Raw genomic sequence first — 23,743 nt, 5'->3', positions numbered from 1 at the left:
CGCACACCTTTTATGGCCACGAAACGCTACCATCTGTCCCAACAATCACCGTCCTCGGCGCATGTGCCATGAATAAATGCTCGTCCTCCTCGATCTTGGCCTTCGCTGCCGGCTGGTTGATAATGTTCAGAAATGTCAGCGCATGCGCCTGGTCTCTGAACTCCATGGTCGCCATGCTGTTCCAATCGACAGGATAACTGGCGTTTACAAAGGCGGGATTCCCGCCAAAGTAGTGTCGCGTGTGCACGGCGGGAAAGTTTGGGCCGGTGAGCGACTTGACGAGTGGAATGTGCACGTTGTCGTAGTGGTCGGCGTATTGGGTCAGGTTGAGGCCAGGAAGCATGGTGCCGAAGACGAGGGCGGTGAAGTAAGGGAGCACCATCTTGGATGAATCCACCAATCTGTGAGAGGTTGGTAACGAGTAGTATGAAATGCGAATAGGATAGGTGTATTTATATTTGAGGCTCAGAGTGCGGCTAGAAGGCTGGGAGATGAATGCTGTCTAGGTTGATACGCTCTTATATATCTAGCCCCGGAGGTAATCACTCCAGGGTATGATTTGCAGTCACAAAAAGGATGAAATCAATTGAATGGCCTGTTGGTTCTAACTGCCACAAGCGTACGGCGTTCAGCTAGTAGGCCTAATTTGCCGTGGCTATGTCGCTTTAGGGATGGATCGCGAAGCGAAGACTTTTATCACGAGAACCAGTTCACCTATATCTAACGGTTGCAATTGGTGGACTTGCGTAAGGGAACTCAAGCAAGCAAGGGTCGAGAATTCGTTTTGAGTTTCTTTGTTCTAACGATCATGGTCCTTCAGCCTACGGGAAACTGGGATCTAGAATAGGTATGACAGTTGGGAGACCACCCCTGCGTCGAGAAACGGGCAACCAATCAGAATATATTCTACAAGCCGCCATATCTGAGCACATACGACCATAGGACACTGGAAATTAGTTCTCCTGCCCGACCCGCCGTCTGTCGTGGTACCGTTTTGAGGATGCTGTAATGCGCCTTCCTGTTTACCACCTGCCGCCATTGCCATCACGTGACAGTCTGTCGGCGTTCCCCTTGAAGCGCCCGCAGTCACGAACGTGCTCCGATAACGATCGCACATAAGATGTTGTCCATCGGATCAAGCGTCATGTATCCAATAATGCTGAGTAGCGTCACACCAGCAATGCAGTGTCAGGCTAGAAGTCGTTGTCTGCGCGCTCCTCCCCAGCGTGGACGGCCTGGCAAAGTGTCCGGTGCTTTCCGCAGCCACCTCCCCATTCTACCCCGCAAAAGCAGACATAGAAACGGGACAGCCGGACCTATTCAAGAACACTTAAGTTTCCGTTGCTTTCCTTGGAGTCGTTGCGATGCTAAGTGTTACGAATATTCGCTATGGACCACGACCGAAGCAACCCTGGACCGATTGGAAGAAACAGACCAGGTGATCAAGCCGAACCACAGTATCATGGAGCATAAAAAGGTGGAACTATACAAAGGGTTTACACACGTTCGGGGCTAACTTGTGACAAGCATGCATCTCCTGCCGGAACAAGAAGGCAAAATGCAGGATCACGGCGGAGGAGTATGCCGCTGGGCTACCATGCGCTAAGTGTCGTAGAGAGATGCGCCCTTGCACATATACCGTGACAAGACACGGCCCAAGACGGCAGAGGCAGAGCGTCAGCCAGAGCTAGGATGGCGACGAAGATAGTATAGACCTAAGCACGCACAATGGCGCCGTGTCAGATGTGCATGCTTTACTAGCGACTGCTGTACAGCGCGACGATATAGGTGATATTTCTCAAGGTTCCATCAGTGCTGACTTGAACAATATTATGATGACTACTGTCGTCTCAAACGGCAACGACGCCTTGAATCTGCTCTTCGAGGCAGTCCAACGCGAAGAAAGAGAAGTCAATGGTGCACGAGTGACGGTGCCTATTGAACAGCACGCTACTAACGCAGCTTCTACACCACTTTCATCCGTTGCCAATCTGAGTTCCAACATGTTGCCGGACCTTTCAAATGAACTCACTGACACCTGGAACGCTTATCGCTTTGTGCGTATGGGGTGGCTATCAGCTCCAGAGATTGTATGGTACTTGGACATGTGAGATCACCCAGCCTCGATCTGGCGGAGCTAAATGCTAATACAATATGTAGGTTCTTCAAGAACATTGCACCGTTTTGTCCGATTTTGGATGAGTGTGGGTTCCTCCGCTTCGGCCTGCCGCTCATTCTGTGAAGCATAGCTCACAGACATCAAGTCTACGCAGAGCGGTCGAACCACTACCTGTTAGTGACGCATGAAACAGTCCTCACTTGTATGATACTGGTCATATCTTCTCGCTTCCACACTTTGCCTACTATCGGAGGGCATTCAAGAGGCTATTTGATCCACCAGAGACTATGGGATCACTTCCAGCACCTACTTATGCGCCTAGTATTGGGATTGGAGAAATACTCCAAGGCCAAGACGCGGACGCTGGGTACCATTGAGGCCCTGCTGTTGTTGACGGACTGGCATCCTCGAGCTCTGTACGCGCCTCCACCTAGTGACGGCTGGGATTCAGATATCTTGTTCACTGTGAAAGATCGAAGTGATCAGGACGGGAGCACAGTTGACAGCCCTCCCAGGACACGATGGCGAGAGGACGTGATCGAACTGGCCAACGGATTAGACCGGACGTGTTGGATGGTGCTCAGTTGCGCATTATCTCTTGGCAATGAACTCGGCATATTTGACGAACAAGACGAGCATGATAGCGCAGATACGAGGTTAGTGCAATGCGAGCGTCGAGTCGCGCAACAAAAGACTTGGCTGGCCAAACTCTTGTATGTTTACCAGGAGCAGCTCTCTTCGCGACTTGGCCGCCGATCAATGATGACACCTAGCAACAGCCACTCGGCGGTGTACTCGGATACTTCTCAAGCAGGCAGCGACATACAAAGACGCGCATGGACTCCGTTTCTTACTGCGTGGACACGATTGACTAAAATCGTGAGGTCTATATCAGATCTGCTCTTCCCCAACCCTATCACGACATCTCAGATCATCCGCAGCGGTCGCTATATCAGCATGACAGAGCATATCCAGACCTTACTCACCGCTTGGTCGAAAGACAATGATGACAACCTCTGTGAGTGCTAACCGATATCATTTCTCATCTCGCATTGCTGACAGCAGGCCACACAGCAAGTGATACGTACCTCAGCAGTTTCCTCGTTCTCGAGTATGAGAGTACGCGGATGCACACGTATTCTCTAGGACTTCAAGCCATTTTGTTTCGCACCCTGGCTGAATCGAGCAGCGCTGTCTCAGGTTCTGCGTCATTTCAGCTTACGCCCACCGATTTTGCGCACGTGCAGGAAGTCATCAATAGCACGCTGAATACACTCAAGATAGCTATCAAGCTGTATGACCTGGGTTTCCTACAGTTTTGCACGATAAGGAACTTCCTGCACATCACGACTGCTTCCATATTTCTCCTGAAAGGCCTTGGATTGGGGGTCAGCCCGGCTAGGTTGCAAGGTGCACTAGAGGTCCTGACGCAAGTCATAGTGGCGCTGAAGAACAGCAATCCAGACGACCTCCATCTGGGCGGCCGTTATTCGATGCTCCTCGAGATGCACATGACAAGGCTACAGGAGCATCTTTTGCCGTCGACTCGGCCGCACAACATCACACCTTCGAATTTTGATCTTTCTCGGTTCCCGGGCCTCGCTGCCTCGCTGGAGGCGAATCATTTCGAACTCGTGGGTTTCCAGCAAGTGCCAGAAATAGATACGTCAGATGCAAATTGGCTCAGCTTGCCACTCGACTCAAGTCTCATGTCATTTGGCATGGACAACTTTCAAGGTCTACAGTGCTTGGGTGATGACACCTTGGACTTTATATGGAATTTAGGAATGTAGCTGTTTTCGACAATCAAGCCCAATCCCACCTTTGGAAGTTGAGCAGCAATCGATAAACTTGACTGGAGCTCTCCAAATAAACAACGAAGGCTAAACTTCTTGCATACGAGATGCCTATTCTAGCAGTGAACACGATGTCAGGACAAACACATGCTGGTAGCAGCGAGATCGGCCGATATTGCGCTCATGGCCAGGAAACCTAAGTGAGATAACGGAACTTGAAGTTCTTGTCTCCGCTATCAGTCACAATCACGTGCGCGTCCGTGTCTACCTCGCCGTACAAGTCAACATGGCTGCAGCACCCCAACTTTTCCAGCGTCAGCACAGAGGGCGACATCGAGGAGCACAATCGAACTTACAGAAAGCATAACGCAGCAACATAGACGTGCGCCGGCAGTATCTTCCAAAACAGTCGGGTCCACTCGAACAGCACGTAGGAGATGTAGAAGACCTGGAGGACCCACACCCAGTCGTTGTCAGAGAGATGGAGGTCCTTTAGGATCCCGGCAGTCTTCGCATTTCCGATATTGCCTCGATCGAGATACGAAAGGACATACAGGAGGCACACGATTGACAGCATTTTTTGGTCGAACTGTCAAATCTGATTAGTGGGGATTACAGAGGTTGCTGGGGGATAATACCTTGCGACGGATGCGAGCCTGGACGTCCTCAGCTACTGGCACTATGTGCGCCTCCACCTTGGTTTCGGCCGTTTCCATGTACTCGATTGTTTGAATGTCTGGCTTGCCTTGTTCAATGTCTGCCATTGTCAAGCTTCTTGGAGGGCGATCGTGCAAAGGTGAAGTCAATTTGGCTAGATTGGGTAATGAAGCCGGATGATGGATGTAGATGAGATGAACATCGAACGACTTTTAACCTCCGCTGTCGCATTGCGGAGTACATCGACTAGGAGTCTGATAAACGAGGTTCCCCGGATTTACCCCATGTTAGGGTCGGAAAGTTGAACTATCCGTCGCTTTCCATCCGGCGAGGCGAGTCGAGCCTGTCGAGGTTTCTCCGCATAAAGTATCCTTATCATTCCGGTCAACGTAACGAAGATCGCGGGAGAGCTGCCGCGGTCACGAAACAAGAATTACATAAATTGTGAAGGGATTTTTTCTCTAAAGACACACACAGTACTCGAAATCAATCAAGCAAGGTCATATTCTACCAATCCCGCAATATGTCGAAGTCCATCGTTGGAACCCTTCCCTACCCTGTACGTACCTTTACAAGTCATGAACAAAGCCATAGCAGAAGCACTGACTATCGCAAAAGTCCCGGTTCGATCAGAAAGCGACCACTAAGTCTGGCAAGCCTGGGCAAATCAGTGATGAGAGCATCACGCTTCCCAATGTCCGCGGTCGCACCCCATCTCTCCAGGCATCTCGCCTGCGCACAATGATGCTCGAAGCCTACCGCGACCCATTCAAGACCCTCGCACACGCCTGCAGCTACGATGGTCTATCTTCTCGTCTTGTTGAGGAAGCCGGCTTTCCCATGATCTTCCTCGCCGGTTACCCTTGTGCAAGCTTTCTTTGTGGTGAAAGGGCAAGTGAAAACAGGATTTCCTATCGGCAGCCATAAACAAACAGTGTACAAGTAAAATTACTATATATTCAACAATCCAGCGCAGTTAAGTACATACGACTATAGGACACTGAAAATTAGTTCACCCTCGCCATCCGTCAAATCTCGCGGTTCCGGGTTGGGTTCAATTAACTGAGGTTCGTCTTCGGTTACCCGTTTTAGGAATCGCGACTCTGTCGCTAACTTGCTGCGCACCTCACTAACACAGCCCTAAATAACTCTTAACAGTATTTTAACATGCTGTAACTGTCTTAAGGTGTTCGCTGAGTTAAGGATGGAATGCTGCTAGGATGGGGCTTAACCTGCCGCTGCAGTCCTGCTTCTGCCCCCTCTGCTCCCTCTGCAATCCTGCTCCCTCTACTATTATCTACGATCCTTTTTACCATGGGACCTAAAAAGAAGATTAAAGATCTTTCGCATTTGTACTCTCTTGTTCAGCTCGAGAAGGAGCCGGCCCCGCTTACAGAGGAAGACGTGAAAAATCTGTTGATCCCTTCAAGCTACAAGTTGCACGCGTACACTATAAGCCTCTGGGCAGAGTATGTAGGGCTATTTAAGTTTAGACTATTTACTGACAGGTTAGATTCTCTGCAGACTGCTATAATTACGAAACCTATAACCCTATGTTCGGAAAAGCACCCACTGTGTACCGTATTCAGATGTACCTGCTTTGGCTTGCTAAAACAAGAACCGGTCTGCTAGAGGAGAAAATCACAGACACCACCGTCCGAAACCGCCTGTCGTCACTCAAACGAGCTATTAAGTTATTTACTAGGCGCCAGTATAGCTCCGCGGAAAACAAGGATATCGAGAACTACATTGAGAAAGAACTTGTCTATAAGGGGAAGATTTCAACAGATGCTTATAAGAAGCCAGTCGCCCCTTTGCTCGTTGCTGAAGATTTGATTCAGTTTCTATGGATGTGCGACGAATATCAGTTTACGCACCTACGTGCACGTCTACAGCTAGCTTTCGCTATTATCCTTATGACGTTCACGGGCAGTCGTCTAGGGGAATTTATTGAATCAGAGGCCTAGAAACATAGCAACGAGGGACTCCTGTACGGGGACATCGACCTCGTACGTTATCAAAACGAGACGTACGTTGGCTTCCTTCTTCTCATCAGGCTGCGCAACCGGAAAGGACACCGCAATAATAAGAAGCATTCGTAAGGAAGTACTCTTTAATGGAAAGTCTCATCTTCTAAGACAAACAGGCCTGTGATGCTTCTATACGAAGAGTCTACGCGATGTATGTGCGCAGTCGCACATTTCATGGCGATGGCGCTAGCAGACAGGGTGTTCGCGGACTGTTAGTCCTACCAAGATCTTGCAGCAAAAGAACTACTAATAGGCAGTTAGATGTACACATATCGCTACAAGCCTGAGGTGAAAAAGAGACCTATCCTCTGAAGTATCTGCAATAACGGCGTCGTCTCCGAGAACGATATCCTCACATACAATTGCTTTAACAACATGATCAAGGGTGTAGGTCAGCAGGCTGGTTACAGAGACAAACTGAGTGCATATTGCTTCTGTAGGGGTTATGCTGTAACAATAGAAAGTATGTATCACCAGACGCATTAATGCTATCGTTGGCTGACCATCTGGAAGAGATGTTGTCTCCGATCTAGAGAAGAACGTTGTTAGGCCATTCTTCGGATGAGACGGCCTGTTACTACGTTTCTGGTCTCATCGCCATCGATAGCTAATTAGTAATCTACGGGCGCGAACAAAACACAAAACTCATAAATGAGAACACGTCTATAATGTCGAAGAGGAACCTTCTCGCACTAATGCCTCCCGGATCTCAGCTTATAGACCGTGCTATACCTAAAGTTAAAGAGACTAGTATGAATATCACGGAAGTCGCTTTGGTAGACCGTACTCCAAGCCAAGAGTATGCTTTACGACGGCAATCGCGAAAGCTTGCGTACTGTAGGCAACGCGAGGCTTTCTTTGAGGGGGATCTCGTGGCAGCATCGCCTTCTAGAGAAAGAGCAAACCCTCTACGTTCTCCCTCGCGATATCTGCAAGCTCTGTGGAAGTTTGAGCCTAACTGAAGAGCCATAATAATGCTGATGTACCCTAGTTGCGCTACGGCAGCCGAGGTTGTGGCCGACAGAAACAAGATCCCGCTCAATAACATACTCGGGCCAATGGTGAATAACTGTCGTCCGGAGAAGACACGGTATGCCTATGCCTTTGCTTCACCCACTAAAGACGGGTGTTGTAGCGTGTGCGGACGTCAGTTTCATAAGAACAACAAAAGGTAAGTACTAAGCATTTTGTTTTCTGCTTTTACTAACGAAGATAGATCAAGGTCTGACTGGATGAATGAGCACTTACTCTATTGTGCCCGCAAACAACGCATACGGGATGCACAACAACACATGAGAAACTAATTTAACTACATCTATACTTGTGCTTGGAACGACTGCAACTTTAGCTTCCGCTCGAAGTCTTGCGCTATAAACTCTTCTTATGTGACGAGGCATCTCCGAGATGTACGCAGTTGCTAGTGCCTGTGGGACACTTGCTACGAGACCTTTAAGAGTTACGAAATGCTTGCGCATCACGTCTCTGACAAACATAGGGTTCCTAACGACTGGACTATGCTTACAAGGATGCATTACTGCTACGAGCACGATGAATGGTGCCGCTCAGATTAGCAGTGGTTACAGCATCTTGGTTTGTTCCACCTCCCGGAACTTGGCATTTTTTGTGGACTGATCTAGCTTAATGGCGTAGTTGTAGTCGCCGGGCATTGCCTCTTGTGCTTGGGCGACATCAATGCGCCGTTGCACGATCGCTTTCTGCAATTTGACAGCGCTTTCAACCTGCATACCTATATGAGAAAGCATCTTGCTCAACTCGATGTCCCTCCAGCTGTTTGTCCGCACCCGCACTGCCAAAGCACACTTGGCTCTGAGGAAACGTTCTGGAGCCACGCAGAAACCGTCCATGGCATGCCGCCTTTTGGCCCTCGCCGAATAACGGGAAAGCGCAAAACACCTGACGAGCTTGAGGATTCCGAAGATCACACGAACCACACAGCTGATAGCACGCCAGACCTGCCCAGCAATGACATTGATACATCATACGGAGTTGCGGCGGGCCATAATTCAGCGGCAGTTTCGGGTGAGGCAGTGTAGACCTAGTACGACTTGCGGCGCTTAAAGTTGGCGGTACCAACGGGATCAAGACGCGGACGATTCGGTGACGGGATGAGGAACGCAGAAAGTAGCTAACCCTAGAAATACATAAATGGCATTGTAACTTAGCTAGCGCGTCTCTATCGCTAAAGCATAGGCAAGTATAAGGATTGCAAGGTAACAGGAAGGGTAACATTGTATCATACAATCTGGCTTCATAGTCTAATCTGCATGTGCGTTAATGTACGCTCTGACAGCTGACAAGATGGACGCGTGGCCGCCAGCGTAGTCTCCTGGACCTTGATGATGTGCTCTAGCAGCGCCACAGCCTCTTTTGTTTGCCCATTGTCATCGTACGCATCAGCGAGCTCGTGCTGCGATGCCAACCGATCGAGGTCCATCTCTAGCCGGCCGATGAGCCTATTCTGTTAGTTGAGTCTCGCAGCCGGCGCCTTGGCAAGTACCATCTTCTGCAGAAGTTCTTTACTGGCAAGGGTGTTCTTATAGTCCGCGCCTAGCACCCTCTCCTGCTGCTCAGCCGACTGTCGGAGTAACAGTCAGCCTCAGCGTACTTCTGCTGATCATAGTATTCGCGTCCCAGCTTGTACTCTTTCCTCCCTTTATCCCTCTTAAACGAGAACATCGTTGGTATCGATCGTAAGAAGGCGTAGGCCGACCGTCGGTAGGTCTAGAGATCTATTATCGAGGCGGATGGCGGCGAAGGTCGTAGAGAGGAGCGTAACCCGGCAGGACGCGTACAGACATGAACACGAACAGTCGTTTCGCATAAGGCTTCGGTGCTGGTTGTGGTGTTGGTTGTGGTAATGGATGTACTGTTGGTTGTGTTAGCGGTAGCGCGTGTGGTCCGCATGCGGAACGGCCCAGCCCCCAACCTTTAGTTGGTGGGTTGTGCCGCCCCCACGGGTGGTACGAGTTCGATGTGCAGCGACCCGTCGCGACAGGAAGAGTAGTGATGATTCACACAATCACAGTAGCGTACAGTTCAAGTCGCGTATCATAAATACCCTACGGCTGGTCTGTCTTTTGCGATGGGGGACCCGTTGTCCGTTCTTGGCGCTGCGGTTGGCGTGACGTCTCTGATCATCCAGCTCGCAGACGAATGTGTCAAAGGTCTCGACGTCTTCAAACATGTATAATCTCAGCTGATTTATTGCAGGCTATAAGTTCTATAGAGAGGCAGCAAATCTACCACAAACGCATCGTTACCTGCTTGTGCGCCTTCACATCGAGCAACAGCGCTTCCTCAACTTTGCATTGGAAGCTGGCGTGTTAAATAAAGATGGAGTTATCTGCAGTGCCCTTCAAGTCAATCGCTCCTTGTTGTTGGCTGTCCTTGCCGAGATCAAGGCCTCGTTTGAGAACTATGCAGCAGCCAACGGCAAATATGAAAAAGTCGTGGCAAAGAGCGATATCGCCTGGGACGACCATTCGGAGCCGGACAACGATCTCATGAGCCTTCTCTGTATTACGGCGAGCGACGACGCGCAGTCTGAGAGAGCGGCACCTGCAAGTAAGCGGGCAGACGCTGCCGATCGCGTTTGCAGACTGGGGAAAAGCATCGCTGAAACGGCGAAGAATTTGCGGACCATCATGGTAGAGCCTCAACGCCTCGTTTGGGCAGCTGTGGACAAGAAATCTTTTGAAAGCTTGATTTCAAGAGTCGAGAATTTGAATTCGTTCCTCATCACTCTATTGGACAGCTCGCAGCTCCGGAGACTGCAGGATTCAATGACTACGGCCTATTTAGAGATCCTGCAGCTTCGCAACGACGTTGTCGATCTTACAGCTCTTGTTAAGGCGCTGTGTCCGGCAGCAGAATACCAACAGAATCTTTCTCCGGGAGCTGATCTAGTGAGCAATGCATTGTCTCAAGCAGTTGCAGAAGAGCAGGCGGCACAGGATAAGAAGAAAGGCTACCTTAGACGCCTGGCCCAGGTCAAGATCCAGCTCACCGAGATAAACGAGCTGGATCACACAGCAGCGGCTCCTGATTTTAACAACTTTATCGACGCACAACTTCCATTGATCGACTTCCAGTTCGAGGAAGAGATGCCTGAGCCCGAGAGTCTACAGCAACGGACACGGGCCATCTATCGTGGTAGAAGTGTCTGGATAGAGTGGAAAGAGGTTTCAACTGACAGTGCTATACGCCCCGATGATGTGCAGATCCAGTGGCGGATCGGCCTCTTGACGGACCTCCTACGCTCCGTTAAGCCGGATGGCTTCCGAGCAGCACCATGTCTTGGGTATATCAAGACTGCAGACGCAGATGATGCGACTCGTTTTGGCGTTGTGTTCGAAGGACCGTCAACTACGCAGTCCAGGATTACCACTCTTCGAGAGTTGCTCGGACAAACCCAGAAACCGTCACTCAGCGCACGTGTGGCGCTTTGTGCAGCGCTAGCTCGCTGTATACAGGACCTCCATGCGGTGAATTGGTTGCACAAGGCCTTGCGAGCGGATAACATTGTCTTCTTCTCCTCGTCCTTGTCACCAAATCTGGATACACCGTTCGTCTCAGGTTTCGAGCTTTCTCGTCCAAGCATCATGGACCAATGGACCGAGAAACCCGGATTTGAACCTGCCAAAGACATTTACCGCCATCCGAACGCGCAATCTAGCCAAACGGACGGTAGCTATCGCAAATCGTACGATATCTATAGCTTGGGTGTTGTGATGACCGAAATTGCACTCTGGAAGCCTATCGAGGACGTAGTAGGACTGGAGAATCTCCCGAAGGCTAAGCCACCGACGCTTCGAGGAATACAGCTCCGGCTTCTGCAGAACCCGTTAACGAGGAACGCAACGGATGCCGAATCTTGTTTACAGCAAGTTGCCTCTGCATGTGGCGATTCTCTACGCAACATTGTTGAGCGCTGCCTGGTCATGGATGCCGAATCCAAGTCTGAGTCAGATACCCCATCGGGGCTACAAGATACTACCGAACTGGATCTTGTGAAGAAGTTGGAGCATATTGCTGAAGCAATATGATCACCGCGACGAGTTCTTGAAACATTAGCGCAGTCCTTTTTATGGTAAATTCTGCAATACACAGTTAGCAATGCCCACGGTTGTCTAGCATTAGTCGTAGAGTAATCTTATGTGTTGTAAGGGACCTAGTTCAACAGCAAATCACCGTCGCAGGCCTGCCCCTTGGCATCGGAACTAAAATTAGTTGGTCTGTAGTGGCCCGTGTTTAATTCTGCGCAGGCCTTTTAAGAATTCCTCCCGAAGTAGCATCCTCATCAATACATGCTATGTGCTTCTGCAGCTAGCCCTCTATTGTGTGTAGATTGTGCGTTGACGCAAATGAAGCTGTTGTAGAAGCGGAGATCCACCGACGACGACATCTCGCTGCACACCAAAATCGTTCCGCCTGTGGAGGCGGCAGCATAGCCCACCAGCTGAAGGTTGGGGGCTGGGGCCGTTCCGCATGCACACCACATGCACTGCCACCAACACAGCCAACACCACCACCACCACCACCAGAATATTATCGATGCCCCAAATGTAACGATCATTCATATTTATGTCTTCATGCCTCCAACCAGGTTGCACTTCTTCCTACGACCTTCGACGCCATCCGTATCGATTATAGATCTCTAGCTTCACCGACGACTGGCCCGCGCCTTTCTACAATCAGTACCAACGATGTCCTCGTTTGAGAAGGATGAAGGGAGAAAGGAGTACAAGCTGGCACGAGAATACTATGATCAGCAGAAGTATGCCGAGGCAGAGCTGCTGTTGCGACAGTCGGCTGAGCAGCAGCAGAAGGTGCTAGGCGCCGAGCACGTCGACACGCTTAACAGCAAATACTGGCTGGCAACCACGCTTCGCGACCAGCAGAAGTACGCGAAAGCAGAGCCGGTGTGGCGGCAGCTGGTTCAGCAGCAGCAGAAGGTGCTAGGCGCTGAAGACGTCGAAACGCTTCGGAGCAAATACTGGCTGGCAACCACGCTTCACGACCAGCAGAAGTACGCGGAAGCAGAGCCGGTGTGGCGACAGCTGGTTCAGCAGCAGCAGAAGGTGCTAGGCGCCGAGCATGTCGACACGTTTAACAGCAAATACTGGCTGGCAACCACGCTTCACGACCAGCAGAAGTACGACGAGGCAGAGCCGGTGTGGCGACAGCTGGTTCAGCAGCGGGAGAAGATGCTAGGCGCTGAGCATGTCGACACGTTTAACAGCAAATACTGGCTGGCAACCACGCTTCGCGACCAGCAGAAGTACGCGAAAGCAGAGCCGGTGTGGCGGCAGCTGGTTCAGCAGCAGCAGAAGGTGCTAGGCGCTGAAGACGTCGAAACGCTTCGGAGCAAATACTGGCTGGCAACCACGCTTCACGACCAGCAGAAGTACGCGGAAGCAGAGCCGGTGTGGCGACAGCTGGTTCAGCAGCAGCAGAAGGTGCTAGGCGCCGAGCATGTCGACACGTTTAACAGCAAATACTGGCTGGCAACCACGCTTCACGACCAGCAGAAGTACGCGGAAGCAGAGCCGGTGTGGCGACAGCTGGCTCAGCAGCAGCAGAAGGTGCTAGGCGCCGAGCATGTCGACACGTTTAACAGCAAATACGGGCTGGCAACCACGCTTCGCGACCAGCAGAAGTACGCGGAAGCAGAGCCGGTGTGGCGGCAGCTGGTTCAGCAGCAGGAGAAGGTGCTAGGCGCTGAAGACGTCGACACGCTTAACAGCAAATACTGGCTGGCAACCACGCTTCGCGACCAGCAGAAGTACGACGAGGCAGAGCCGCTGTTGCGACAGTCGGCTGAGCAGCAGCAGAAGGTGCTAGGCGCCGAGCACGTCGAAACGCTTCGGAGCAAGTACTGGCTCGCTGCCACGCTTTATAACCAGCAGAAGTACGCGGAAGCAGAGCAGGTGTTGCGAGAGTCGGCTGAGCAGCGGGAGAAGGTGCTAGGCGCGGATCATAAGGACACCCTTGCCAGTAAAGAACTTCTGCAGAAGATGGTACTTGCCAAGGCGCCGGTTGCCCCGACGAACACCCTCGCAGACATCGTGTCCAGCCGACTTAGCGACTTCTTTGCCGATGGCAACCAAAGACGAACAGCATACACCGACTCCGAGATTCAGCAGGTCTCGCTCCTCTTAAGTCAAGTCAATCTGCAATGGAGCAAAGTTCCAAGAACATACATGGTTCTTCGGACGATCGGCTGCCTGGACCTCCTTGACACTTTTATCGACCTAGGCTTCTCCGATCACTGGTTCCCCGTTACTGAGCGAAGCCTTCCGCTATGTCTTCGACCTAGCAGGCGCTCACAGTTTGTGGCTGCCCAGGACCTAGTAATCACCAAGTCTGTGGACCTTGAGAAGGGCGAAAAGGGCCAGCACTGCTTTTTCCGAGAACATGAGCCTCTTCCGCTCGAGATGAAAGGGATCCTCGGTTCTGGGGGGTTCGGGCAGGTTGACCGGGTTCTCAGCTTGATCAGCTTCCAAGAGTATGCACTGAAGCGAGTGTCGCGGAGCACCGCGTTTGGTGGGCGAGGAACGGAATGCGTCAAACAGTTTATTGCTGAGATTAAGGCGTTGAAGCGTATAAAGCACCGCCACGTGGTGGAATTCGTTGGGAGCTACACTGACCCAAAGTACATGGGTCTGATTATGTCTCCCGTTGCTGACATGGACCTGTCTACCTACCTCGCACGCGCCGACACGGCCAGACACCGAGAGCTGCGTACCTTCTTTGGCTGTCTGGCTCGGGCGCTTGAGTTCTTGCACGAGCAAAGCATTCGGCACAAAGACATCAAACCTAGCAACATCTTAGTGCATAGCGGAAATGTCCTATATACAGATTTTGGGCTCGCATTAGATTTCACCGACAAAGACGGCAGCACGACGGCCAGCATGGTGAATGGAATGACGCCGAGGTATTGTGCGCCTGAGGTGGCTAACTACGAACCTCGGAACACGTCGTCCGATATCTGGAGCCTAGGGGTTGTCTTTCTTGAGATGACGGCGGTGCTTAAGGGCAGAACAGTTGAGTATATCTACGACTTCCTCAAAGAGCATGGGACGCGGCAGGCATATGTGCGCACGAATCCTACTAGCACTTATGCTCTTATTACAGAGCTTAAAGAGATAGGTAGTCCTACCGACAACGCAGCGCTTGTGTGGGTCCAGGACATGGTCATGTTACAGCAACAGCTGCGGCCTACGGCGGCGTCGCTGATGGGATCCATCGCCAGCGCAGGCGAGAAGGGGGTCGGAGATGGTGCTTTTTGCGGGATATGCTGCGCTTCGCGTGACGACATCTTGAGCGATTTTGATGAGGTAGGGATAGCTGATACCAAGTGAAGTCATGTATTCGTCTACGGCTTGATATGTATCGGTTGCGATGTGCTTGAGGAGTACGAAGACGTAGTAGGTTGGACGAGGGATCAACGGCGGGTCTGCGGAGCTAGAGGGCGGCGCGACGGTTTATCTCTATAACATGTAAGCTTTCGCGTCAGCTATAGTCATCTATTGCACTGCGTATCGAAGTTAGACGATGCCTGTATTGGAAGCCAGTTGCGGTTTCGATGCTGGGTGTGTTCGTTGACGCGAACCAAACGCCGGTGACTTCAAACCTAGCCCCGCCTCCAATCCGAGCTGGATTTCGGGTGTCCTGAAGCGCTTGGCAAAAGTGTCGCACGGCCACTCAGCCACTCGGCCACACAACCGGAGCCCATCGCCCGTCCCACAACCCTCTCCATCGCCTTTTGTGCCGTCGCGCTCGCCATCGCTGTTAGTCCTTCCAGCCCGCTACAACTGGAACTTGAGCCACAAGCGCAGCTCAACCTTGACTCCGAACGACCGGGTCCGCAACGTCCGCTTGGCTACAGCCTCTCACATCCATCCCAATCACTCAGACAACTTCCCGTCGGGACGCCCAGCGTCAACTACTTGGAACACGATTGTACAGCACTTCCGAGCAACTTGGTGCTTTGCCTGGTATCCTCTCGAAAGCGACTCGAATCGCAAGCGCGCAACGTCCTCCAGCTGCTAGACGAACTTCCACCTAGACCATGCCCATGTCCTCACCACCGGGACGTGTCGGTTGGAGCCACGGTCGACGACAACAGGGGCGCGATGAATGACAGGAGGATCTGGACGGATGGTGGCAGGATTGTGACGAACGACAACAGGTTCATGCTTGCAGTGGTATGATCAAGTTAATTTACATACAGCTTGATTGAGCTAACTATCTCTGCAGAACCCTACAGATGTTTCATACGCATACCTTCTCGCCGTGAACCATCGAGGCCGTTTCACTATCCTATTCTGCAAGGTCAATCAATTCTGTCGAGCAGCAGAAGTCAATATAATTATATCTATCAATTCGTGTCGACGGGCGATTCTACATGTACTAGTCGACCCGACTGCCCGACTAGCACTAGAATTCAAAGTTCACCGCTCCTCGTGTACCAACCCATACCCGCTAATCTCTGCAGGCTCGCGAGAGTGCTTTCAATGTAGCAGTCACAAGCGTTGTTAGGTATTAGGGTTCAGGAGTTCTCACAGGCTACAAAGTTAAGATTGTTACCTGTACATAGATACCTAGATACCTATATCTGTTCGGTTGTTAGTCTTAGAGTGTTTACCAAGCTAGGTTGTTAACCTCGATAGTCCCATGACTCAACGCTTGATAGGCTACTATAGTACTCTACACTGCGCGAAAAGAGCTTGCTGCGAAGCTTTTGGGGTGTTAATGCGGCCTTTTTAAGAACGCGACGACATACAAGAAGGACTGTCATAGCGATCGGTGTAGGTCGAACGAGTCGTACTACGCATTATCTAGACCTTCATGACATACTTATAGATTCACTTTATACTGCTATGCAGTTAACAGAAAACCAAGCTGCGGCCGTCGCGATTCTATTCTAGTTGTATTGCCAGCCTAGCTACATTCGCTCTTGACTACCAAGAACCATCTGACACACCGAGATGTCGTCCCTCTAGCATTCTGCATACGAGTAACGGTATCCTTCTGTCGTTTTCTAGAACCATTGACTGTACTGCCTTGGATCTAGACCTGCGGCTTCCGCCTCCGCCGAGCGTACAAGCTGTAATGAATCAGCCTATAGAACTAAGATTAAGGTGCTAGTCTAGCTTACTAGACATAGCTCGTCTTTGCCTAAGGAAGTAACAAGCGCGTTGTGATCTTGGATGCAGAAACATGGGCGATAGATCGAGGATTAGAGGTTTACCGCAAAGTCGATAGGTAAAGTGTAATAAGTAGCGACTGCAGGCGGCACTGTAGGCTGCGGCAGACAGCCTGCAGCACCTATGAAGCTGAGGTAGATAGCTAAAATGAACATGCTGTGTCCTTGAAGGTGAGCGGGATTAGCGGTTTAGCTAGCTATTATAGGTATTATATAGGCGTTAGCACAGCAAAAGCGATAGTGAGCGTCAGATGCGGATAACTGAAGCTGGATCCTGGAACCCGTAAACTCGTGTAGGCGGTGCACAGCTCAACAAACAATAAACGGACTTCTGTATACTGTAAACCGAACATAGGCGTATCGCGCGATACGAATGGTTGGCACGAGGCGCTTAGGCTGATTTTGCTAATGCGGCGCAATTACAGTAGTTAGTTTTGATTCACCTAGCGCTCTACACGGCGCAGCCTTTGCTAGTGAGCTCAAATAGATCCCCGCCCCGCCTTCGCACTCGTTGTCTGCACCAATACAGTTTCGATGTTAATAATAGACTTATTGTCCGCTGCACCTCCCGCGTATGTAGAAAACGCGTCTGATCCTTACTAGAAGATTAGAAACACAAAGTACAGCTCTGTCTTTGTAACAAAGGGTCTACTAAACGTAGAAGACTATCGGACTTACGCAAAGCACATTAAAAACTCGTTCTTAGAACGTGGCGTTGTAAGGCCTTATAATTTGAGACTTAGGACATTTCGCTGACTATAACTAGAATTCTGGCTCTTGTGCTGCTGGTATTAGCTGTTTTGTTGAAGTCTAATTGAGCTAAGCCTTCTTGAACATTGAACGGCTTATACACGAATACTAAAATGTCCTATATACTATTGAACTACTAAATGAAGAGGATGTTCTCTTTCTTCTTCTTAGCTGATACTCGCAGTCCTCTAGAGCTTGCGTATATATAGAAATTAAAAGGCTAGGTGAAGTTTAGATCTTTGATTTAGTAATAGTTGAGCCTCTAGTAAGCATTTCTATAGGGTATGGTATGCGCACGCTGACTATGTACAGCACATGTCGTCTATACAAGAGCACATGGCGTGCGCACCTGGCATGATTACCGCGGAGTTGCACGAGCCCCTGCTTAAAGATAGCATGACAGACGTTCTATACAATCTAGTCCCCTAAACGCTATCTGCTGCTGAGTTTAATTGTGCTGTAAGCATTAACTTTCTAGAAATGCTTATGGTAACACCCACTGCAACCCCAGAATCCACTACTACTACAGATAATCCTCCCACATACACAGATACCCCGACGGCAGGTGGGGGCTTTTTGCCAGCTAAGCTGCAACCACCAGCGTTCTCTGTGCATCAATGTCATCACCGAGGCATAGACCGTCGTAGTGAAGAGGATGCTTTTGAGCTGCCATTTAGATTTCTAGAAGTCATTCAGCATTTGCATACTATTCTATCCCATGTAAGTTCTCAGCATGCAAACGATATAGTTAGTTCTCACAGACCTCAGTGTTATCACACTAGCTTCTATATTCAAGACAAAAGCTATGAATCTATGCCCTGCCACGAAGGAGGCGTTGAAGCTTTTGAGTGTCACATAACAGCTTCTGAAGCTTAGGTGTACATCACAGTGGAACGAGAAGGAGCAATCCTTGTATATGATTGCTACCGCGACTAAGAGGTAAACCTTTTCCAGCTCTCTTAGAGCTTAGCTTACCTCTAAGCAGGTATGGGCGCAAGCTTATCAAAACCACGAAGAATGTACTGGCTGTCCGAATTATTAGAATACATATAGCTTCGTTTGATTCATTCATGTAGTCGAGCGAATCTAATCAATTATGCAATACTGAATCTTCTTTAGCGACTCCCTGTTTGTGATCTTAGAGTGATACGACTGGACAATTACTCGTGATACTATGATGACATTGGAACACCCAATTGCTGAAGCTCGGATACCATACCATCAGGTCTTACAGTGTAAATATGATACCGTTTACTGTATCCGTGCTTTTGTGACTGCGACAGGACCCGGGAACTGGTTACGTACTCCTGCCTCAGACACTGTTGAATTCTGATTCCGGAGGGGTTGTCGCAGTGGGGAAGAAGGAACTATAAAATGACCCTCGTAACCACATGCATTAATGTCGTAATGAACATGTGCTGTATTATCTTTATTCGATATTCGCTGAAAAGGACTGCCTAACAGCAGCAAAACAACCTGCCACTATACTCGTAAGTACACCTTTCGGTATCTGCGTGAGTTAACTGACCCTTTGGAGTTTGTTAGACCCACACGAAGACTCGCGGCTGAAAAGGCTTAAAGCGATCTTCCAGCGCGTTTTAATATATGGTAAGTTAGATTACCCCGACAGGACTCTGGCGTACAACTAACGTAATCTCAGAAGTCAAGGTCCGAGACCAAGATGGTTTCATCAGCGACAGCTAAGACCACCCCAGCACCTACTAGCGGCAAAAAGCCTATATTCAGCTCGCCTTTAGTCATCGGAGTAGTTGCAGCTATCTTTGTGGTATTCGTGGCATCAATCATCTGGTGCGTGTTGAGACAGCGTCAACATGTGAAAGCATCAAATAGAATTCGTCAGGAAGCTGTGGAGAGACTCGAGGCTGGTAGTATGTTACCCAAATAGACTGCGATAGCAATAAAAAAGAAAAACTAGAAGACAACTCAATAGAAGACCGTACACTATAGTTCTCGGAAACAATCGTAAAAAGGTTGCTGTGATGAAGGGGTGCCTGGTTTGCCACAGAAAGGACCTTACAAGGGAAATGTAACCTTCAGCCACCGCATCCTCTAGATCCATCTAGTTGGGTTTCCAATACACTTCCAAGAGCTTGTTGTGCAGCTGGGCGTGAGCTAAAATCTTTCTAAGATCTTTGTACTTTCGAGGTTTGTTCTCCACCTTCAAATACGATATAAGATCTTGCAGAGGCCGCCCATAACCGTTTGCAAAACGCATTATTGCATGACTGGACAGAGTTTGGCTTCTGTACGTGATGCGGCATCGGATATTATTGCTTTTGATCAAAAATGCGTCGCAGGAAGCTACCGCATCTCGAATCGTAAGGTCTTCAGACGTCGAAGGGAGCTCCCAGAACGAAAGCAGTGTTGAGATGGTTCTGAAATCCTCTGCAGACTTTGGACGACGGGGTTGCTGGGTGGGAGGATCCCCGTGTGTGTGTTGGATAGGACTTTCTTGGTAGACGATACGACCGAAGGTAATCGAATCATCAGAACTGATACTGACTTGAAAGTAGAGGCTGTTTGCATGTCAGCATCTTGTTCATAGTGCTCACCACTAAAACTTACTCTGAGCTATCTTGCGCAAAAGTGTGTAGATTTTGAGTGAGAGTCATCTTTGCTGCACTTATCAAGGACCGTATCGCCTCTTTATATAGAGCTCTAGCATGAACTCAATATAGGATCATTGGAAGAGGTACTTGAGACTAACCCCCATCTCATCCTACAGACCGCCTAAGATGCCACCCACACACCTTCCTCCTGAGACAGATGGTTTCATGCAGCGAGAGAATTCTGCCTTGTCAACAACATGCTCAGTGCAGCGAGACCCAATGGCTCTACAGGACATGAAGCTCAGGGATAGAGAAACATCTATTTCGGGACATATCACCCACAAAAGAGCGCCAGAGTGGCAAGAATCTTATGCGGTCTGCTATGTTTGCCTTAATAACACCATGATCTATGTTGTAAGAGCTAATCTGTCTCGGTATCTTAACGCCCAAGATCTGAGAGAACAAGGATTTTAATCATGTCAGTAACAGCCTGTTCCCAGGGCGGCAGAGACTTCATGCACCGCTTCGTGTCTGCCTCATATCTGCTCTGATCAGTGAACGAGAGCCAACAGATTCAGCGGCATGAAGCTTGTGACATAGGGAAAATGGTCTCCGTGGCCATGCTGACACGAAGTCAGCGATCAAGCGGTAAAATATTTATGCATCACAGCAGATTCGCCTTGCAGAAACTCTGCTTGGAACTGTGAGAGCCAACAGATTCACCCGCATAAGGCTCTTCATACCTAGAGCGCTCTCACTGGCTGAGCATCGTCATAAGATTGTTGCTGCTGCGGCCTGCCAATTCTAAAGACGTTCCTAAAATCCATGCAATAAGCGCCAGTTCCCCATTTGGATAGTAGATTTTCCCAAGATGCAGGATGATAGCTTTGCAGCGAACGTATAGCGGCTCACGCATGATACAAGGGTGCGACAGGCTCCCACGACAGGACGACTTTAAAGCGCATGATCAGATAAAACCGTCCGCCTGGCGAAGCATTTAAACGCACTCATCCCACAAGTTCTTGTCGTCTCCTCATCGCACACCATGCCTAAAGTTCACGCCCCTCGAGAACGCATCTCTTCGGTTGATTACAAGCGCCGAGAGTACCCAGCAGCGAAGCCCAGTTCCAGTACCCCAAATCAGGTATCGACCTGGATCAATAACGAGACTAATGTAGAAGAAAGCCATTCTTCTCAGCTGGACGTGATACTCCAGAATGCACACAGGGTCACGTTTATAACGGGCGCCGGCATCTCTACTAGTGCTGGAAGTAAGTTATTCAAAGGCTGTCGCATATACACGTGCTGACTTACTTGCAAGTAAATGATTACCGGAGTCGTTCTCGGACTAAGATGTCGAGTCGCAATATATTCGACATCTCCGCCCTCTCGCGGCCTGGATTCGCTGAAGATGTTGGTGATCTCTACCATCAGTACGACACGCGGGAGCCAACTCCATTTCACTACTTCATGGACAGACTTGCTGCGACTGGTCGTCTCCTTCGTCATTACACTCAGAACTTCGACTGCCTCGATACATCCTTAGAAAGTCTATCCAGCCGTACGGTTTCACTACATGGGCGGCTAGATATGGTCATTTGCACACTATGCCAAGCCTCCAAACGAGTATCATCCGAGCATTACATGGAAACTGTCGGATTTCCTTGCGAGAGTTGCACTCGTCGAAGTCAGGCACGCATATCAAGCGGGAAGAGGCGCATGACTATTGGCCGTTATCGGCCCAAGATCCTGCTCTACGGCGAGCCATGTCCCGATGATACAGAGATCACAGCATGTTTCGAAAACGATATTTGGGAAGCGGACGCAGTTGTGATAGCTGGAACCCGGCTTCAGATACCAAGTCTAAAGAGATTCACTCAGGATTTATGCAAACGGGTGAAGTCACAGGGAGGGGTTATTATATGGGTGAACACAGAGAGGCCAAGTTTGGGCGCGCATTTCGAGTGTCTCTTTCAACATAAACTCCAGGAAGAGTGCGATAATGTTGTTTCGCAGGGATTCATGATTGGACGGTCGGATAGCTGTAAAGCACAAGAGATGACAGACAAGCACTGCTCGGAGAGGAAAGCTCGACGCGCCATAGTCTAAGTAGTGACTGTTGGACAGCCTGCAATTCATCATCATCTCGGAAGATTGCGCTTACTATCGACGAACTCGAATTTCTGCAAAGGAGAACTCTTTGTTCTCTTTGTAAACAGATCGCTGCCCGAAGAGAGCCCTGGCTTGGTAAGCACAGAGGTACAAAAGTCGATAATCGGCCTAACACTATCATCTCTGATTTCTCATAAGGCTACGGACTATTGTCTCAGGGTTCCCAAAAGATTGTTGCACGAATCATTCTGGCAACTGTCGACGACACACATCCCAGCCAGAGTAGAATTGAACATGACAGCTTGAAGCCCAGGTTTAGCAGACGATACTCGGCTAGCGGACCAGAAAGGTACGATTGTTTCTCGCCCATCCCGAGCGCAATCATGTCTCTCACTGGCTATCCCGAGCATCCAATCTGTTCATAACAAGCTATTGGGAAACCTCAGGCCGGTACCGAGAGGGTTTCAGGCAGAAGATTCTGCCATAGAGAGATACGATGATTGGACGCCAGGCATCAATTTCAAACGAAGAAGGTGTGCAAAATAGATGTTTGGTTTTTCGTTTGTTATCTTATAAAAACAGTATCATAAGGTACAATAACTTGAATCGACTCAACACCCTAGTTACTCAAAACTACTTCGGTATTCTTCGATGTCTCGAATGAACCTAAGGCGCCACGAATTTGCATTATCCTTCTCTATTTTAGGCAGTTGGCTATCCTGTGGTACCTTATCGGCAGCCTTTTTATCCTCCCTATGGTTCGAAGGTGGCAGCGAATCTCTGGGCATCGGCTGGACCTGTCGACATGTAAGCTAGCGCTTGACGTAGACCGCATACTAATACCTGTTCCCGGAGGTGGCGAAGCTCGTCCGTTAAAGCTTCGACATCAAGTTTGAGATTTGAATTCTCGGCCCTGTGTTCATCGAGTGCGCCGTACGCTATGCGATTGCTCTCTTGCCATTGCGCGAGCTCCTGATTGAGCCTGCATACCTGGGCTTTGAGTTCTGTGCGACGAGCTAGCTCTAAACACAGCCCACCACGTGTTTGATTATAATTCTAGATCTCCTATTCTAGGATTTGCGATAGCTGCAGATAGAGGTCTGGTTGAAGTTAAGGAGAGGCGTGATTTTCTAGTGTTTGCAGTAGTAATGGCTAAGTTAGCATACGATAGTGTTCTGCAAGCCGATTGGTTGCATTATGATGTTAATAACGCAATAGATGTAAAGTGGGCTACGTAGCTTTGACTTCGTCTATGATCACTAATTTGATGGATTGAGGAGCAAGTGAAACAGTGAGAATGATGGAAGATAGTGTGAACACAGTCTTTATCTGACCCTTTTATGGACATACGTATCTAGGTAGGAAGGTAGTTATTAGTGCCCAGCATCTGCGCTTGGGTGAATGCTGCCACCTGACCCCTGGTTCTGTCGCCTGTATTCGGTAACGTTTTCTTTGAGCCCTTACACAGCTTCTGGTAT

At 49.6% G+C, this 23,743-nt stretch overlaps 8 protein-coding genes across 8 annotated transcripts; 5 read left to right on the top strand and 3 right to left on the bottom strand.

Moving 5' to 3' along the window:
* Window positions 1–10: 10 nt before the first annotated feature.
* On the bottom strand, window positions 11–382 carry AA0111_g11 (hypothetical protein; the record flags this gene model as incomplete). The annotated part of the gene is made up of 1 exon (XM_028644814.1): window positions 11–382. The coding sequence occupies one exon, from the start codon at window positions 380–382 to the stop codon at window positions 11–13; it is 372 nt and encodes a 123-aa protein (XP_028512050.1).
* Window positions 383–1,832: 1,450 nt separating this feature from the next.
* AA0111_g10 (hypothetical protein) lies at window positions 1,833–3,912 on the top strand (the record flags this gene model as incomplete). Its single annotated transcript, XM_028643699.1, has 4 exons — window positions 1,833–2,107; window positions 2,161–2,204; window positions 2,265–3,137; window positions 3,194–3,912. 4 exons carry the CDS (start codon window positions 1,833–1,835, stop codon window positions 3,910–3,912), a joined length of 1,911 nt encoding a protein of 636 aa, XP_028512051.1.
* Window positions 3,913–4,111: 199 nt separating this feature from the next.
* AA0111_g9 (hypothetical protein) lies at window positions 4,112–4,679 on the bottom strand (the record flags this gene model as incomplete). Its single annotated transcript, XM_028655508.1, has 3 exons — window positions 4,112–4,205; window positions 4,272–4,504; window positions 4,554–4,679. The coding sequence occupies 3 exons, from the start codon at window positions 4,677–4,679 to the stop codon at window positions 4,112–4,114; spliced, it is 453 nt and encodes a 150-aa protein (XP_028511939.1).
* A 416-nt stretch (window positions 4,680–5,095) lies between these two features.
* AA0111_g8 (hypothetical protein) lies at window positions 5,096–5,499 on the top strand (the record flags this gene model as incomplete). Its single annotated transcript, XM_028654398.1, has 2 exons — window positions 5,096–5,131; window positions 5,191–5,499. The coding sequence occupies 2 exons, from the start codon at window positions 5,096–5,098 to the stop codon at window positions 5,497–5,499; spliced, it is 345 nt and encodes a 114-aa protein (XP_028511940.1).
* A 387-nt stretch (window positions 5,500–5,886) lies between these two features.
* On the top strand, window positions 5,887–6,539 carry AA0111_g7 (hypothetical protein; the record flags this gene model as incomplete). Its single annotated transcript, XM_028653283.1, has 2 exons — window positions 5,887–6,041; window positions 6,086–6,539. The coding sequence occupies 2 exons, from the start codon at window positions 5,887–5,889 to the stop codon at window positions 6,537–6,539; spliced, it is 609 nt and encodes a 202-aa protein (XP_028511932.1).
* Window positions 6,540–8,179: 1,640 nt separating this feature from the next.
* Window positions 8,180–8,467, bottom strand: AA0111_g6 (hypothetical protein; the record flags this gene model as incomplete). The annotated part of the gene is made up of 1 exon (XM_028652173.1): window positions 8,180–8,467. The coding sequence occupies one exon, from the start codon at window positions 8,465–8,467 to the stop codon at window positions 8,180–8,182; it is 288 nt and encodes a 95-aa protein (XP_028511933.1).
* Window positions 8,468–10,267: 1,800 nt separating this feature from the next.
* On the top strand, window positions 10,268–11,668 carry AA0111_g5 (hypothetical protein; the record flags this gene model as incomplete). Its single annotated transcript, XM_028651062.1, has 1 exon — window positions 10,268–11,668. One exon carries the CDS (start codon window positions 10,268–10,270, stop codon window positions 11,666–11,668), a length of 1,401 nt encoding a protein of 466 aa, XP_028511934.1.
* Window positions 11,669–12,328: 660 nt separating this feature from the next.
* On the top strand, window positions 12,329–14,986 carry AA0111_g4 (hypothetical protein; the record flags this gene model as incomplete). Its single annotated transcript, XM_028649948.1, has 1 exon — window positions 12,329–14,986. The coding sequence occupies one exon, from the start codon at window positions 12,329–12,331 to the stop codon at window positions 14,984–14,986; it is 2,658 nt and encodes an 885-aa protein (XP_028511935.1).
* Between the last annotated feature and the right edge of the window lie 8,757 nt (window positions 14,987–23,743).

Source organism: Alternaria arborescens, assembly GCF_004154835.1.
Source record: "Alternaria arborescens strain FERA 675 chromosome Unknown contig_1, whole genome shotgun sequence".
NCBI classification, from domain to species: Eukaryota; Fungi; Ascomycota; class Dothideomycetes; order Pleosporales; family Pleosporaceae; genus Alternaria; species Alternaria arborescens.
The sequence above is the reverse complement of the archived record's forward strand: the minus strand, read 5'-3'. Positions and strand labels throughout refer to the sequence as shown.